Source organism: Vollenhovia emeryi, unplaced genomic scaffold (genome assembly GCF_000949405.1).
Source record: "Vollenhovia emeryi isolate VEMERY1.0 unplaced genomic scaffold, V.emery_V1.0 DF939138.1, whole genome shotgun sequence".
NCBI lineage: Eukaryota > Metazoa > Arthropoda > Insecta > Hymenoptera > Formicidae > Vollenhovia > Vollenhovia emeryi.
The window spans coordinates 385,877-404,655 of record NW_011967228.1 but is presented as its reverse complement, the minus strand read 5'-3'; the positions used below and the strand labels follow the sequence as shown (position 1 = coordinate 404,655).

At 43.2% G+C, this 18,779-nt stretch overlaps 2 protein-coding genes across 3 annotated transcripts in view; one reads left to right on the top strand and one right to left on the bottom strand.

The window, feature by feature from the left end:
* The window catches only part of LOC105567351 (polypyrimidine tract-binding protein 1), a 418,546-nt gene that overhangs the window by 337,490 nt on the left and 62,277 nt on the right, over positions 1-18,779 (bottom strand). The window lies entirely within an intron of this gene.
* On the top strand, positions 1,466-17,966 carry LOC105567353 (esterase FE4-like). Of its 2 annotated transcripts, none has more exons than XM_012022170.1 (9): positions 1,466-2,021; positions 12,212-12,346; positions 12,720-12,882; positions 14,647-15,131; positions 15,374-15,542; positions 15,804-15,979; positions 16,036-16,183; positions 16,380-16,521; positions 17,298-17,966. In XM_012022170.1, exons 1-9 carry the CDS (start codon positions 1,983-1,985, stop codon positions 17,602-17,604), a joined length of 1,764 nt encoding a protein of 587 aa, XP_011877560.1. In that variant the 5' UTR covers positions 1,466-1,982; the 3' UTR covers positions 17,605-17,966. The 2 variants fall into 2 exon arrangements, with proteins under 2 accessions (XP_011877560.1, XP_011877559.1); XM_012022169.1 differs by lacking the exon at positions 1,466-2,021 and adding an exon at positions 11,288-11,728.

The window sequence follows — 18,779 nt, the reverse complement described above, 5'->3', positions numbered from 1 at the left end:
ACATGCACAACGCGTAATTGGAGAACAACCCCACCTGAGAGACCTACGCGGTCCCGAAATCGTGTCATTAATCGCGGAGCCGGACCCGAAGACGCATTTGTACGACCCTCGCCGAGTTTTCCGCGAGATCGGGTACGATCGTCGACATGTAGAACGAACCGAGCGCTGCGATGGGCCAAACGCGCGCCCGCTGTGCACGTGTAGAGAATTTTCTCGCAAAATTTACCCTGAAAATCATGTAATCGTGGGACAACATGGCATTTTGAAGAACTGTATGACATTTTTTTTAATTTAATCACACATTTCATTCTCTAGTAATTATACTTACAATTAGTATACATTTTAAAAGTAAAATGTATGGTAAAATTTCAACAAACTCCCAAAACTCATAAAATTCTTCAAAGTTCCACGCTGTCCCATGATTACACAATTTTAAGAAAAAATTCTCTCCGTGAAGTTCATATTCAATTCTACACGCAGACAATTTTCTCTCAAAATTTGCCCTGAAAATCATGTAATCGTGGGACAACATGGCATTTGACGACCTGTAGGAGAGATTTCTTGAAATTGTATCATATGGTATATTTTACTAGTAATTATACTTGCAATTAGTATACAGTTTAAAAGTAAAATGTATGGTAAAACTTCTACCAACTCTCATAAATTTAGGAAACCGTTTGACAGTTATACGTATTATTATCTATTATTTGCCTGACTCGTCGCTTCTCTTATTTGTCTTGTTTAGAAGCGATGTAACGGGTACGTAACGATCTTCTAGAATTTTCGCATAAGCTGACAAATCAAAATGTAACGGCGGATATATCGTGTGTCGGTCACTCGAAAAGACACTCGTGTACAGCACGAATCACGGATCGTCAGGCCTTAATAAATCCTGCCAATTATCTTACAATAAGTAACGGCAAATCTCAGAGAAACCCCTACATAAAATTCTTCGAAATTCCACGTTGTCCCATGATTACATAATTTTCAGGACAAATTTTAAGAGAAAATTCTCTCCGTGCAGTTTATATTGACACCGTACGTAACAATTCTACACGCAGAGATTTTTCTCTCAAAATTTGCCCTGAAAATCATGTAATCGTGGGACAAGATGACATTTTGAAGAACTGTATGAGAACTTTTTGAAATTTTACCGTACATTCTACTATTAAAATGCATACTACATGGAAGGCCTGTTTGTCTCCTTCGCTAGCATTTGCTTTATTCGCTTATCGCAACTCATTGTCAGGCCATTCTACATATTAGTCGAGTATTTTACATGTCGAATATTCTATGGCAAATCATGTCGAATAGAACAGATTTATGTATCGTACTTGTAGAATATAGAATATTCTACGAGTGCGTTTGCCATACATTTGCCATTGTAATACATCAACAGAGAAAGGGTAAAACGTAAAACTTGTATCGTCATCCGATCCGATCCTAACTTACTCTTCTCGTCACAGTCGAAAAGAATCGCGCAAAACCCAGCTGTCTACGCGCGCGCAGCCACGGTGGCCGTGTTCTCCGGGAAGTAATCGCGCCGCCGCGAATTTATTTAGTTTACAAAAAGCGCAACATCGGGAAGCGCGATACACAGCCCAAGGCGTGCTCGCGCATGCACCGGCTCTCGCGCCGCGATCGGACAACCGCTTTTACGCGCGATATCGTCCAATTGACGGGTACGCGCCGTCGGAACGAAGATGGAATAAAGCCTCGTCAGTTCGGTACCCATCCATTTCTGACGGGCCATCGCTAAATGCCCCGAACCTCGCGGCGTGCAAAAAAATTGAGCCTCGCGATTGACGCGCCGCGAGACACGCGTGTACCGTGCACGCGTCGGTGGTATCGGCGATTCGCTGCATAAGAACTGAGACTCGAAATACGAGCGCATTCATACGATAAATCGATTTTCCCCAGCAGACTCCAATAAATATTTTTTACCCGCGTAATCTCGTTCCGACGTCGCGGCCCGCTTGTGAATGCGCGATTCGATTAACTCTGGAGATTCGCATGTAAAGGTAATTCGATCGTTCTTTTCCTTCTTCAGATCATTCTTTGCTTCTCTACGTGCGTCGCCTTGGCACGCGGTTAGGGGCAAAGAAGAGACCATTACTCGGAAAGTGCAAATTTGTACGTTCGCGCGCGGAAGGAAAAGTGTAGCTAAAAGCTGCGTATGGCAACTATAAAGTCCAGTTGTAAAATAGGGACGGCTAACATTTAGTTGTGATAGCTAAATATTTTGCTACTGTGCCTGTTGCATTAGGTGCGACCGTCTAGATGTATTATGTCTGTGGTCCACTCTGTCAAGCCTATCACACAATGCCAGGCAACGGGCAATAGGAATAGGGAATAGAATTTTTAACGCGTTGCATTCGTCGGAAATTTTCTTCCGACCGATCCAACGCGTCAGAAATTCTATTCCCTGTTCCTGTTGCCTGGCATTGTGTTTGGGCCTTCAAGCACAGTAGCCACATTGAATTTTTGCCCCACTCCAGATATCGATAGACAGAGAGAGGGCTACCGTTCAAAGTATGTTGTCTCTTTCTAAAGTCTGTAACACTTCTGCAGCCAGAATGCGCGGTCTATACATTATATCTCTATGGTTGTGGCTCGCTTCGAAGAGTGGCCGATCGTGCGGGAGTTAGCCGGAGAATCTTAGCGGCGTATCGACGTAACTGTCGATAGCCCGCCTAATAATATGCGGAGATCGGCCGAGAGCCCTTGCCGGCGCTGAATCTCGCGGACGCTCCCCGATAATACGTCCGGCGGCGGATTGCGCGGATTAAAATTGCACTGTCGGCATCAGCGCCGATATTCGGGTTATCCGTCGACGTGCGCGGTTATGATCCGTCAATGCCGAACGGAAACTGATGAAAAGCGCGCCGGGCGGAAATACGGATCCTTTTTCCTCCCCCCCCGACGTACGCCTCGACGTCTGAGAGATGAGGCCGTCGTCGGGGGAGAGTCGGCCGCGAAACGTCTCCCTCTCGCTCCCGATAAATGCCGTGCGTACGCGCGTTTCGCGAAAAATACGTCCATTCGCATCGCGAGGGGAATTACGCACGACTGTGCATTCGACATGAAATATTTATCCGCCGCGCCGCGCGCTGGTGACATACACCGCGGGAGACGCGGAATCGCCCGTAACTTTGCAACTCCGGCTGGTAGTTAAGGAATGTTCCGAGTAGTTTTAAGCAGACAGTCCAGCGCGAAGTAACTTCCAAGTAACTAACGCGAAATTTCATTAGCTCGCGTCCTTACGTATTCAACGAGCGATTCGGAATGTCGGAAAGAAATGGCAAGATAATTTCGCGATCCTGTCTCGCGCAGCGGAGTATCTAAATACGGGGAAAAAAAGAAAGCAACTTACATAATACAAATTGTTAACGCGAGTCGTCTAAGCGAGACAACGGCTTCGAGGGGCTCGCGGGTCAAGAATGCCGCGTCGAGGACCGGATCTTTTGACCGCGATTGAAAACTCGGGCCAGTGTCGCGACGCGAAACAATCCCGTGCAGCATCCGCGGCGACGCGAAAATCCATATCGCTTCTCGGGCACGCCCGCGAGGAGCGATTCACCTTCGAGCCACCTCCGGCGAGACGTGGTAACGCGATGGCGGCCGAGAACGTGGGGGAGAGATGGCGATAAGGGCGGCGAGAAGCGGTACGTAGTAATAGAATGGTAAATACTTGATTAGCGTGTTAGTGCACCCCGGTGGCCGAGCGACGGCCGGGAGAAATCGCGGGGCAAACGAGGCGGCCCCCGCGTGCCATGGCACGCGCGCGCGTTTCTTTCTTCTCCCCTTCTGCGCTTCCGCTCCGCGCGTAAGCGGCGGATCGTGCTGGAGTGGTGCATTTAGTGTCGTTATGGATAGGTAATTATAATACCTACGCTCGCGATGAATTTTGACCTCACTAGACTTTTATTTAATTTCAAAGGAATGATTTCGTTTTTTTTTTCGAATTTTATTTGATTGAGACTGGACCTTCTGAGAGAATTCATATCTATTTGTTCGAGTCTGGCAAATGTTTCCAGCATGGATGAATAAAAATTTGGTAGATTCAAAGAAACACGATTTCAACGTGTCTCATTTGTTTAACCTAAATAGATCCTTTTTTCTGGGTGTAGAAGTCAATCGGTGGATTATCACCGAGGCACGAGTTTTCGTTTTCTGGTTAACTATTAACCAGGAAGTCAGTCGACTCTGTATCTTTTTCTGTATTATTATCTAAGGAGAGACAGAGAATCGAATGACCTCTGGGTCCGAAAACAGTCAATGGTCACTGACTTGCAGTTAAGTATTGTACTTACAATTGTAAGTCGGTGATTCTTCACCGTTTTCAGTGATAATTCACCGGCTTTTAGAGACCGAACGAGGATCGAGACGATCGGGAAAAGGGACGATAACGAGCGGACTTGCGCTCAGCTCTTACTTTGCGCGACGGATTCTCGACTCGCGCGAGCGCTGTTGAGATAAATTTACGCGTCGCGCTGGAAGACGACGAGGTGTAAATTAATGCGCCTTCCCTAAAAATAGGACCGTTGTTACGGAAGACAATATTTCGCGCAAAGTCGGCGCGGCGAGAGATGATTTATTCAAAACAGTAATGAGAGACGAGTAATGAAGTCGAGTTAAGTTAATAAATCACGTTGTTTCTATACCCGACGCCCATTTCGCGGGGATTGACGTGCACTTTTGACCTTTCGAATTAATTTTCTTTCAGCTCGCGTCCCGCTACGTGCGATGAGAAATTCCCGAGAGAAAGCGTTAAGTCAGATGTATTACAATTTCAAGATTGCGCTTCGCGTTATTCCCGACCCATTATAAGAGTCCATCTATCTCCCTCTCCTTCTTTCTTTCCGGATTACGTGTCTCTTTTTAAGGGAATCCTAAAGCCGCTGGCGAACTCGATCAGTGTCGATAAGATAGGAGACGGAATTGCACGATATTGTTCTTGTATGTTGTCCCTAGCTAGAGTATGCTGCTTTTACTTTGTATATATTTCTTGTAGAATTCTTGTATCAAGCAAATATTGTCGTCACTAGCATAGTCTAGATTTTGCTGCATACTTTAATTCCGTAAAAGAGTTTTGCATTTCTATAAAGTCACTTAAAAGATTACTTCTAACGAAGTATGTCGATAAAACTGACGGCTTTAGGATCCCTTTGAGAGGATCCCTCAGCCATCTTTTTTACCGACACAGTCAAATATAGTTTTTACGCTTGTAATTCTTTTTATCAGCGCTTTTATGCGCAAAATAATACCGAGATAAATTGTGGACTGCATAGCAGAACATTTTCATACTTAAAACACTCAGTTCAGAAGTCTAATAAAAAAGATATGTTTGACTGTGTCGGTAAAGAAGATAGCTGAAGGATCCTCACGACGACGAAGGGGATAAAAATAACCGGGCGCTCTCGAGGCCCGCGGTCGAGCTTATCCCGGGACAATTTCGTGGGGAGGAAATACGCGTCCCGGGTGTCGATACCTCAAATTAATCACCCCCTATGATCCGAGCGATCGGGGGGGCGGGGGCCGCGCGAGCGCTCTTGAGGAATCAAGAGACTTTCGTGGACAGGTTAATGGCGATATCATTATTGCAGCCGGTCGTTATTCACTCTAACAAACTGTGCGGCGCGATGCATTAATCTCCCGAGGCAATGCATCACCGAGCCCGCAGTGCTTTCTCGCGTACGCGCCGCGGTGCATGCAGCGTGTGTATGCACTCGCGCGCGGCTTGCGGCGTACAAGCTGCGAAAGCTTGCCGCTGCCGCTGATGCTGGGCGGTTCATGTAGCAATGTCGCCGCTAGTCTAACGTGCATATTTCACTTTCGCGCGGCGAAGTGCCGCCGGCCGTTTCTCCCTTCGCTCTCCCGCGTTCCCCTGCACTTTCTCGAGTAGGTCCGCGCTCGACTCCGACTCGGCCGGCCGAATTAAAGGGAATTTCGAGAGCGTGACGGGGAAGGCGACGCCAAAGAATCTCGCCTTTCCGACTCGCAATCCCGCCTTTTTCACGTTCCCGACGAGCGTCGCGAGCGTTTCGTTTAGGCCACCGACGGAAACACCAACGTTACATCAGCGCGCGCAATAACGGCCGGAAGTGTCGAGTGTCTTTTTACGTCGCGGCAATGCGAAGTGTATCGCGCGAGTTATTTCAAGCCGGATAAATGAAGCGCGCGTGATAAATTTACATTTTTCCGTAGCTCGATGGGGAAGATCGACGTTTGAATCGCCGTTGAAAATTTAAGATTCGAAAGCGAGGTATTTCGAGGGGAGAAAAAAATGCATGAACGGCGAGTACGCGAGGCGTACATGTCCGTTTGATATTTTCGCGATCCATTCAAACTTTGCACTTTACAATAACTGCGCGAATAGCGGCTGTGGAGGTTATTTTTCCTCGGGTTGCCATGTATTATTCACCCTTGCCTGATATTTTGCCCTTGAACGCTCCAACGCGGCCGAAAAGCACGAAGGGGAGTAAGCGGTTATGGCGTTTGACAAAAGTAACCCCGTGAGAATAAAACACTCTTAGTCCCCCGAAACATCCTGCACGACCGCCCCGAAACTTCTTGCCCGTGTCGTCCGCGTGACGGAAGACATTACGTTATAAAAAATAGAAGGACATCTAATGTATATTTCGTGGCAAACTTACTGCCATTCAACGGAATGGCAACAGATCTGGACTGTAAAAGAGAGCAGTAGGCGGAATTTAAACGTTACGTCTTGTCTGACCGCGCAATCGGCCATTTAAACCATAAAGAAAGGGGAGCAAAATGTATAAAATTCCGGGCTGTAAAATTAAAAATCGCAAGAAATTGTAAATTACATCGCGATCGAGAGTCGCCGTGATATAAAAGTTAAGACAAAAAGTTACTTTATTTATCATAGTCTCGTGTTTCCGGCGTTTGTCCGCCGGTGATTCGCCTCGAACCAAATTTCCTTTTAGACCGTAAAAAGGATGAAAAACAATACGTAACGGTTTTCATTTGGCCAAGCGCTCTCATTTTCCCTTTGTTCGTAATTCCTTTACGGGATACGCGCGCGCTTTTCAACGACAGCGTTAAACGAAGATAAAACCGCGTCGGCGGGAGGAAGGGAGAAAAAAGAAGAAATAATTCCCGCTGTGGCGTACAATAATGCGCCCGTCGCGCAAATGTAGGCGACGCGTTACGAAGACGGCCGGGGCTAATTTGAGCGCCGATAAATAATATCGCGATTAATAATTTCACGGCAGCGGCCATTCGCGCCGGTCAATTGATCGTTTCGCGACATTTCACGCAACGTCCTGCATTTATCCCCGCGTGACGCGTCACAATATAATTTCGCGTCGGCGGCAAATTCGTTTTCCCGCGCAATCGCTCGCCCGTACGCGCGTAATGACGTTCACATTAAATTCAACATTATCGACGTAATGCGATATAGGTACACGTTAACCCTGGCGAGAGTCGTCGCCGTCGTCGAGCGTGTGAAACCGAAAGCTGGCGTATCGTCGCTGCAACTCGCATACTTTGCAAATTGCCGGCGGAATGCGATGAGCGGCGATGTCGACGTGTCGCGCCGCCTCGTCCCTGGGAATCATCTCGTTACGCAAATGTGTCATCACGATTCCCGCGAGATTCGCCGTGCACGGGCCGCGACAAAAACCGCCGAGCGCGCGCGCGCGCGCTTTCCCATTGTCTTTTGCCCGTAGGAGCCCGTGGAGCGGGCGGGGGCGTCACCGCTCTCGGAAAAGCGCTCTTGGTTTACGTTTCATTATTATAATGCACTCACGTGTGATCAAAGTTACGTACCTCTCTTTATTTAATAACGCGGCGCGGTATTGACAAAGCGCTTCCAGCTTACATAGGACGTTCGGATTTAAACGGAATTACAGATTTTAAAGGAATGGAAATGACAACGTAATGAAAACGTTTAACGACCACAATTATTAATCGTACAAACGTTAAACGATTTCAGCGGAGTTTATAATTGCGCCCGCGCAGAGGAAGTAATTGTACATTCGACGACGTTAATAGCGCGCGTTGCGACATGTCGCTTCGGACACGTGCGCCAGCCGGGAAAATTGGTACAAAGTAATCGCGACGAACCTCGACGGCATCGTCAAGAATGGGGGAATTGGTCCGCGTGCCGGTGCAAACGCCGCGCTATTTCCGGACGGTTCTTGCCGCCGTGATGCATGACCGCGCCGCGTACTGCAATTAGTCCACGACGTGACAAATAGACGAATGCATAATCCGCGCGCGGCGTTCGCCTTTAATCAAACACGACGTGGCCCCTGCGTGCACATGGACATGGAAACAGCCGATATTAAATCATATTGACGTCCCGCTCGGCCCCTACTCGTGTCTTCGAATCGCCGTCACGGGGGCGAGTGTCGAATTAATCTTTACTTTCCGTCTTTCGGCCTTCCGAGGAAATCAGTCCCAATTGGGCGAAGGGGCTAACGAGCGTAATTTTTTTATTTCTATATTTTCTAAAGCGAAATGGCGATAAACAGCCATTTGCGCCATTTTGCGTTTTAGTAACGTGTTAAAACGAAGTTGGGGACTCCAGAATGTAAAGAAATGACATTAAAAACGTTCCTGGGGCATTTTGCGAAATTTTGCGTATAAAGATAACATCAGAATGTCACATCTCTAGCGATAAGAAACGACGATCGTGTAAAACTTGTTCGCAAGATTTCTACGCGGAGAGAATTTTCTTTCAAAATTTCACCTGAAAATCATGAAAATCGTGGAGCTACGCGGTGTTTCGAAGAATTTTATGATGATAAAAATTTACCATACGTTTTACTAGTAAAATGTATACTAAGTAATGTATGGTAAAATTTCAAAAAACTGTTATAAAATTCTTCGAAATGCCGCGCTGTCCCACGATTACATGATTTTCAGGGTTTTTTTTATTTATACAATTTTATTTATACAATTTTATTTATACAATTTTATTTATACAAATTTTAAGAAACAATGTGAGCAAAATAGCTGATCGTTATTGCGTCTGTCAAAACGTTTTGACACCATCGTCGAAAAGTTCTCGAAAAGTGTTCTTGAAGAGGCGAATACAAAATTAGAATTTGGCGTCCTTGGCGCCTATCGTCGATAAGCTATCGGTTCCTTCGTATCTCTAACTACTGACTCGGACCCCCGACCAGCATTCAACCAATCACAGCGAGGCATCGGCCGACTTCAACTGTTAGGATTGGTTGAATCGGACTCGGGAGTCTGCGGTGTGATTGCGGCTTTGCGTTTGCGCAACGCTTTGTACCACTAAAATAATAAGTATACACATTTTTAATTTTAACTTGTTAAATTACAAATACAGTATACGTGTTATCTAACTCAATGATTTAGCAAGTCCTGCTCGCTCGCACACGCTAATTGCGTGCACGCATAAAGACGGAGTGAGCTTACGGTGTAGATAGTGGCCTATAATAGAAAGTAAAATGACAGTGCGCCTTTTCGCATTTAATTTATAACGCCGTGCGCCTTATCGGCAACGTAGGTTAAATACTGATAACGTGGTACTTTTTACATAGACATGCTCGGACCGTCACGGATAGCCATCGATGGATGAGATTTCCATTTGTACCGCTTGCATTTATTTCGCAAATAAATAAGCTGTATAATACGAAGATTGTTCGTTTTTTATAGAATGTAATTATTCAATTGTTTAAAAGATCCAAGTATTTAATTGTTTAAAAGATCTAAGTACGGTACTCTCCTCCATCGATTTGCATAGTCAGAGGTGAACCGCTGAGGGTACTGTGGTGTACAGATTTGCGGCATTACTGGGTATTTTTGGGCATTAGTTTAGGCATTAGACCTTGCTGGGGCATTTAAAAGATCAAATAAGATAATGAAGTGAAGGAATGCCAACTGGGCATTAGCGGGCATCGGTGTACATACATGATTTTGGTCAGCGGTTTACCCTTCGACGAGATCGGAACAGGAGGTAAAATGCAGATTACGGGGAGGTGGGAGATGACGGTGGAAGAATCGGCGAGAACCTGCGGCCGAGTAACGCGGTATAACTAATGACGAGGAGATAAACGGCTCGGCGAACGACGCGTAACGAGTGAAGGTGCCGTGGAGATTTGGTGCGGAAACGGACCGGAAACTCCCGTGGGAAGCCCCTTGTCAGGAAATTGTTAGGACCTGAACCGCCGCGCCGGCGGAAGCGAATCCTCCGTCGCGGTGGCGGAGGTAGCGGCGACGGCGGCGGCGGCAGCGGCGACGGGCGACGTGGAAAATCGAGAAGAAAACCCACGGGATGCGGTAAGAGCGCCGGTGAAACCCGAATTAGGCGGCCGCTCGACTTGAGATAAATAAAGAACGATCGCTACTCAAAGGCCCCCTCTTCGCGGCGTTTCGAGTTAAAAAAAAATCGGCGACGTCAGTTAAAAAAATAATTCTGCCCTTACGCCGAAAAATATTTGCGCTCGTTCACTCCAAGACCGAATGAAGTGCAACAATGACACACACTCTCTCAGCGACTTGAAGAAAATTAATGAGGAAAATTATAGATTCGCGTCGGATTTTTTCCCCCCCAAGTTCTCAAGAAGATACGTTCTTATTGCGTTAATTGTTCAACTGTAGACTCCTTTTTGCAACCCTTTATATGCGTCTTTCGAAGTGATTATTTTACTTGGTCGTTAAGGCGGCGTTTGCGAAATAGTTAGCATTTGCAGTTTCAAATAACCCTGCGCGATTGTTGACATTGTGAAGTATGTAGTACCACGGCGGAGAGCTAAAATGCAACGTGTTGAATAATGGAATGGTTACGAGTAACCCGGGTTAAGTTGCTCATCTATAATAATGTGCAGCATGTAGCTAAGCTCCGCCAAAAGCCGCATTACCTCTCGCTTAATAATACGTCACGGTTGATAGAGATCCTTCTGGTGAATAAATGATGTAAAGACGGTGGGGCGAGGACGGAATATTCAATCACTTCCTGCGAAAAACGGGTCCCTGCCAACTTTTCGAGAAACAAACGCATGAAAAAATAATTGAATATGTAATTAATATAAACACATGGCAAGTTTCGCGTACAAATCGCTCTCCACGTTTATTGCGCGGCACCTTTATGAGCCTGTAAATCGCGCTTTTATTTTCTCAAACCCATCATTTATATATTTTATATATTAAATCTTTTCTGCACAAATAATCTTTACAAAATGTGGATATCATTGGGCTCGTTTTGCAGTCCTCGCACGAAAGTGTTCCAAGATATCCACTTGTATTAATTTGCGTTTGTTAACTCCGCACATAAACAGTGTTGTAAAATCGCTCGGCTCGGCTCGGCCCGGCTCGGCTCGACTGCGCTCGGCTTAACGTCAGTTTCGTAAAAATTAAACGCATTGTGTCTGCGTGACGGCTCGCGATAACGCATCCTTGCGCTTGTGCTGTATTTCGTTGGTTTTATGTACGATCCGCGCATGATACGTACGACACTCTCCGCGAGAAATACGCGACGACGTGAATCTCTTTATCTCTCGACATCATGTCGACACCTCGGTTGGACGTAAGGATTTGGCGATGCGTGTGCGTTCTCGTATCCTTGCTCATCCTGGGCGACGGCACGTTCGTCAATTCCGACAAACTCCTCGTCAACACGAAATGGGGCCTCGTCCGCGGCAAGTGGAGCAGGACCTCGCGTGATCGGCCGGTCGCGAATTTCCTTGGGATACCGTACGCCCTACCGCCGGTGGGCGAATTGAGATTCAGAGTACGTAGTCCTTACACGTGCGCGTGTACCATTCTTTCCTTTATACACACCCTGATAATAATACGTAGGGATAAACTCACATCGATAGATGTGATTCTTGCAAAAAAGTCGAAGGACTGCGGTGATTTTTTTAAAGCCCAGGTAAATGGAAATTGTAAATGAGTTGTGTAACAAATTTTCAGTTCTGCATATCTACACGGAGAGAATTTTCTCTTCAAATTTACCCTGAAAATCATGTAATCTTGGGACAACGTGGCATTTCAAAGAAGTTTATTAGAGTTTTTGAAATTTTATCATAAATTTCACTAGTAACCTGTATGGTAAAACTTCAAACAGTCTCATAAAATTTTTCAAAATGCCATGCTGTGCCACGATCGCACTATTTTCAGGGCAACTTTTAAGGGAAAATTCTGTCTTGTATCTCATTTCCCTTAACTGAAACACATCTGGGTTCGGATTTAATTAGATTGATGTCTTTGCTAGGAGCCGCAACGATGGAATCGCACATGGACGACAATTCGCGACGCCTCGGAAGATGGTGAAATTTGCATTCAACTTTACGAAGGCTCCGCGATTGGCAGTGAGAATTGCCTTTATCTGAATATCTACGTTCCCTTTGTAAGTGACACAACGGTTACAAATATTATTGCAAAATATTAATCGCAACAATTGGAATACATAATAATAATAACATTCTGAATAAAAATATTCTGGTGATAAGGTAAATAAGTATTGCGCGACAAGCATATAGTTTGGTAAAAAAAATTTCAAAGCGAATAGAGAATTACAATGTTACATGAACGCAAGCTCAATTAGACCGCGAGGTCTAACCACTTAATTGAACTGAAACAGATAAGGTTACGTTGTTATTGCGACATTTAGCGGTTTTCACGCGCTAAACGTTTGGCGCAACACATTTATTAAATTATTCCTCCGTTTAGTTATACATAACGATTTTGTCATTCCGTAATTTCGTCAAAGGTCTTCGTAGATTTCAGAGGAACGGCGGAAACCCGAGAAACTGTCGGTTTTAGTCTTCGTGCACGGGGGTAAATTTATGATCGGAAGTAGCGACAGCAAAATGTACGCGCCGGATTATTTGCTGAATCAGGATGTAATTCTCGTCACGATGAATTACCGACTTTCTTCTTTAGGTAAGCAAAAAAAAACGTTACGCGATATGCCGGTTTCCTTCTTATGTTTAATAATGCGTGCTAGATACAATTCCGATCAAAATTATATCACCTGTAGATTTTTTAGCATAACTTTCGTTTAGCATAACTCAAAATGCGAATCGAATCTTCTCATAAAAAAGGCGTGTTATGTCGATACTCGAAAGTCTCAAAGTATTGTTGCCTCTTTTCTGTGACACTGGCCCGCTTGGCTCACTTTGTGCTACGAGCTGTCAGTGGCGAGACGATTAAATTTTGACATTTTGCGAAAAGATAAAAAAGAAGGTTAGAGAATTTGTACTGTAACACGGACATTATATATTGACACGTGCCGTTCCATTTAAAAAAAGCTATTTATACATATTTGATATCCGTACTTTGGAAGAAAATTGTATTCTTATCAAACATAATGCCTCGACCTTGCTACTAAAAACAAAACGTTAAAGTAAGGTATTCATAGTCAGATCTTGTATTCAAGACCGTCTTGAATTTATTTAAAGATGCTGTATGGAACATTTCATTGCCTGTGGAGCATCTAAAGATAATCTTAAGATGGTCTTGAATATAAGATTTGACTATGAATACCGACCTAAGAGAAGTTAAGGTTAAGTATCTGATTGAGTGAAGGAGAATGATACTGACATAAAACAATGAGATAGAAGAAAAAGAGAGATAAAAACATTAGAGATAGAAACTGGGTCTGATGCACCTGGGAAAAAGCTAACGATAAATCGTAATCTTAATTTGAAGTTGCCGATGATTTAAATACAGTTCAACTATCTCAGCTCAAGGTGTGACGTCGACTCATTTACATTTATTATTAAAAGAAAGTAATTTTATAGGACATTACAACCTTGTTCAGGCTCTGAGGCCCTTTATTCTTTGATAGAAACATTAATCACAAAGCATTGAAATGAAATGTACATGGCAACATTATACGTAACTATTTTAATTTTTCTTTACGATCAATTTGAAAAAAAAATTTGAAAAAATCAAAGGGAATACAAATTGTGACAAATACGTATAATGTTACTGAGGATCATTATTTGTCGGGAAAATGCATTAGATAAAAATTCTAAATTATTTAAAATAGTTTAAACTACTTAAAAAAAACAATTTAAAAGAGCATTTAAATGAATTTGTACTGTAACAAGGTACGTGCCATTCCATTACGAAAAAAATGTATGTTTAATATCCGTACTTTGAAAGAATATTGTATTCTTGTCAAACGTACCTACTCGATCTTGCTACTAAAATTTAAGCAAAAATACAACTCAAAATGTTCTCGTTGGGCTTTCAATTTACGGTATCATTTTAAAAATAATAAATGAATTACTATACATACATGGAAAATGTATAGGTATGTGTCCTACCTGTGCCTAAATTCATATGGGAGTGATTCCTAGTATACATAAAGGGTAATGAAGTTTGACAAAATAAGACAAAATACACCACGATTTTCGAATTTTTCATTCGTACACTTTAACTAGTTATGCTCCCAAGAAGAACTGAAAAGTCAAGATAACGTCATTTTGATGTCACATTGACCAAATTTATGTCATATTTTGGCCAATGTTACATGAAATTGTCGTCATCTTGACTTTTCATTTCTCCTTGGACTCAACAAGTCGAAAGGTGATATAATTTTGACCGGTACTGTACATCACAAGTTCAACCGTATTTACGTGAAAATTAAACGATACAGATCTTGTTACAACGACGCGATAATGGTTTCAAATCACTTAGGATTTTTTAGCACATCGAACCAAGCCTCACCAGGTAATTACGGCATTAAAGACGTAAAGATGGCACTCGAGTGGGTGCAAGAGAATATTCATAGCTTCGAAGGGAACCCCAAGTCGGTGACCCTTATGGGTCACAGTGCCGGTTCAGCGCTTACTCATATTCTCGCTCTCTCGCAAAAGACCGAAGGACTCTTTCACCGGTACATTTTGCACAGCGGTTCCGCTATTAACGCATGGAGTGTTCACGCTCCAAGAAGGTATAGACAATTATGTTTGCAACTTGCAAAACTTGCCGGCTGTCAGATGCAAACAGACGATGACATAATCGCGCCGAATAAAACGACCACCGAAAATCCGAAAGGAAAAGATGTAAAAACGAGCACCCAAAACCGCACTTCAACCTTAATAGTGAGAGACGACGAAGAACTAATGAGATGCATGAGATCGGTCGATGCGGAGAGACTAGAGACAATGACGCAATATTTCGTAAGTGCCATCGATACGGAGAGGATTTTCTTTTAAAATTTACCTTGAGAATTGAGAGAACTGTGAGTTTTTTTTCATATTTTACCATACATATTATTAGTAACATTTCCAAAAACTCATCAAGTTCCAAACGCCATGTTGTTCCACAATCACACGATTTTCAGGATAAATTTGAAGAGAAAATTCTCTCCGTGTAGAGTTGGTGTATCCAATGACGGTAGTTTTGCATTACTTTGTGTTAGTCTATTTGGAGGGACCATCCGTGGTGTACGTTCGGTCCCACATTGGAGGTTGACTCGAAGGATGCCATCCTGACGATGCATCCATGGAAAATAGTAAAGGAAGGACTGTTTCGCGACATACCGGCGATATTTCAAGTCGTAGAGGACGAGGGTTTAGCGAAGACAATCGGTAATTTTCCGTTATTACTTTAATATTTAATTAAATAAATTTGTCGCGCAAATTAATTAACGGTGTCGGATGAGGGAAGAAACGTAGTTACGATTTATATTATTACATTAATTAATCTTACATTAAGTAACGTTAAAGGTCATTTTAGAAGAGAAATACATGCTTGACATTAGCGAAGAAATTATATCTAAATATTTAACTACATTTCGACGCGGCGAAAACAAGAACTCGAAACAGGGTCCACGTTCGCATCCTTTTCAGAATTAATTACAAATCCCGAGGTCGAGGACGAACTGATAGAGAATTTCGAAGAATATTTGTGCCCCTTCCTAGAGTACAACGAAGTGATTTCCAATACTAGCCTTTTCGCTTCCGCGATAGAGGATTATTACTTTAACGGAAATGTGTCGTTGGGTATCGCGCATAACCTTACGAAGGTGAGTTCGAGGGTGAATATGGTGGGTAACGTTTGACAGCATGATCATTTCTCCAGACGGCGAGTGATGGCTTAATAATATGGCCGATGTTTCGAGCTGCACAATATCACTCGGAAAGAGGAAATTCCAGCATTTATTTTTCCTACTTCACGTACCACGGCACGTTTACGTTTACCTTCAGTTCGGGCATCTCGGTGCATTACGGTATGTTATCCGTAATGAATAATTTAATTTTTAATTTAATTAATTAAGTAAAAAACTTCTTTAATTTTGTGTAATGTCCGTAACATCAGACAATACCAGTTGAGATTAAAACTCGGTAAATATATCGATGAGGGGAGCCGAAAATTAAACGTCTCTCACACATATTTTTTAATCTTAAACATTCTATTTTCCCCAGGTATTACTCATGGTGACGATTTAAACTACTTCTTTCCCATATTGAATTATCTCTTTCGCGACATGCTACTGCACAATACGGAAAACGATATTACTATTATTAACGTAGTAACAGAAATGTGGACGAGTTTTGCAATAAATGGGTAAATGAAATTAATTGTACATTACCATTATACAATGTTATCACGCGATAACTTATTCGCGAATATTTTCATGAAAGATGGGATATTTAATTTTTTGTCTTTAAATCTAAGCGTTAGCGATGAATTTTCGCCAATAGAGTCTAAAAGATTAGAGGGTTGGGAAGTAACTCGTTACTTGTAACGCAGTTACAGTTACAGTTACTGTTTTTTGGTAACTCTAACTTAACATCGTTACTTTCTCTCCACCTGTAACTGTATAGCTGAGTTAAGTTGTAGAAAAAATGTTTTTTTCGGTAACTAGTATACTAATTTAATTGTCACTTTATATATTTTTTAAACCTTCACAGATTGTGTCAGGCGTTGCATTGCATTAATGCATAGACGCCTTCATCGGCCCCTTACAATTCAAATGCAAATGTGATATTTTTATTTTCATTGCAGGAAAGTAACTGCAAAGTAACGATTCGTTACTGTTTCAGTAACTGTAACTGTAAAGCTAGCGCCGCACTATGCGCGATTCATAGTGCGCGATTAGTGATTCGCAGTTTATCCATCAGTGTAACTTTTCCAAACCTGATTAGATAATTATTTCTATTGTAATTTCTCGAAAGTAAAAGTTGTTCGAGCGTCACGTTCTATTTTCGTTTGCGGTAGCGTCACGTCGCATGATCGCATCACCCATTCAAAGCCGATAGGAATACTAAATCGCTAGGAAGTTCCGTTCTACAGCGACAAGCGGATGTTCTTACCGACTGTAATGTTTATTGTATGTCCAGGACCCCGAACGCGTGGAACACCCCCGCATGGCCAAAGTACCGCGATCATCACGAGTTCATGAGATTTGGGATTGACAGATTGTCGGATGTTGTGGTCCAAACCGATTTCCTGTCTGACAGAATGGAATTTTGGGGGAAGTTGATGCACAACGTATTGGCGGAATCGGTGAACGACAACGTGTTTGTCAGCGAACCACCAAAAGACGTAGATAGCAATAACGCGATCGATTATAGGTCAGCAGTGCAGCTTGCATTATTCGCCATAATTTGCTTTATTACCAGTCAATTATTTATACGTATGAACTAAATTATATTCACGCTCGAGGGTAAACTGAACAGTAAAAAGTACGATAAATGATATAAATTATAGCTGAGCAATTACTTCCGCGCATCTTATCGTGTATATTATTTAAATGATTTTTCCACGCGGGTAGTTTAAACCAAAGTTCAAATTATACGTCAAAACCTGCCTGCGGTAGAAATGCAAAGAGAAAAATATACGAATAGATAGATACAGCGTTTTATCAAAAATATTTATCGCGAAATACATTCTCGCTGTTAGCTGATAAAATATTATAGTATTTAAAAGCGCCAGACGTATACACATACAAACACATACGCGAGAAAATATGCATGCATCATGAAAAAATATAGATAGAATGTATACGATTCGTGTTTTTTTGGGGGGGGAGGGGGGTGATTCAAGACATATTTGAAGTTCGATGCACTTTTCGCGCAAGTTACTTTTACCTGCGCCGGTAAAAAGTAACGATGATAATAAACACGGGGCGAAGCAGTTTCGTTTACTGCCTGACGCTTATCTTTCTCTCTCTTTTTCGCGGCACGAGAATAGTTGTTAATAGTATCGATAAAGTTTCGAAAAATACACAAATAGAAAGTTCTGAATTTAACAGTGTAAATAAATATTCAGAAGTTTGCGTTCACTTGCGAGCGAGTTGCAAAGTTTTCAATGAAATACGCATTGTATTTAAACACGTGTAAAATTCTATTTCGCAATACGTTCGAGGTATCGACCCTCCGCAGTTTTAGCGTATGCATATTTTTATTACGCTCGTGACACGACGCGCAAAATCACGGCTAGAAGACATCACGACCGTCCCCGAGAGCCATTCGCGTTTCCGTCTGCAATTACAGCCGAGATTAACGTTATCAAAGGTCCCCGACGGTCGGTGCCGCGGCCGTCGCATTAAAGGGAGCCTAATAAACGAAAGGCATAATGAAATTCGCTGGAAATTAAGTTCGCCACGCGACGAGTTAACGCGCATATAAAATATGCAGCCTCCAGTTTTCCCGGGAAACCGGGCGCGCGAGTGCGCTCGGGGAAATTAATCATCCGCCCTAGGCAACCGCTGTTTGTCTTCTTTCCGTTTTCCATCCGTTTCCGGATGTATCGCGGGAGGAGCTCGCCGCCGCGAAGGAGTGCGAGCGAGAGAGAGAGAGAAAGAGAGAGAGAGAGGGGGG

Coding starts and splice junctions, on each gene's coding strand:
- LOC105567353 (XM_012022169.1), top strand. CDS start 11,504: ATGTCGACACCTCGGTTGGACGTAAGGATTTGGCGATGCGTGTGCGTT. Junction 11,729..12,211: donor TGGGCGAATTGAGATTCAGA/GTACGTAGTCCT, acceptor TGTCTTTGCTAG/GAGCCGCAACGATGGAATCG. Junction 15,980..16,035: donor TCGCGCATAACCTTACGAAG/GTGAGTTCGAGG, acceptor TCATTTCTCCAG/ACGGCGAGTGATGGCTTAAT.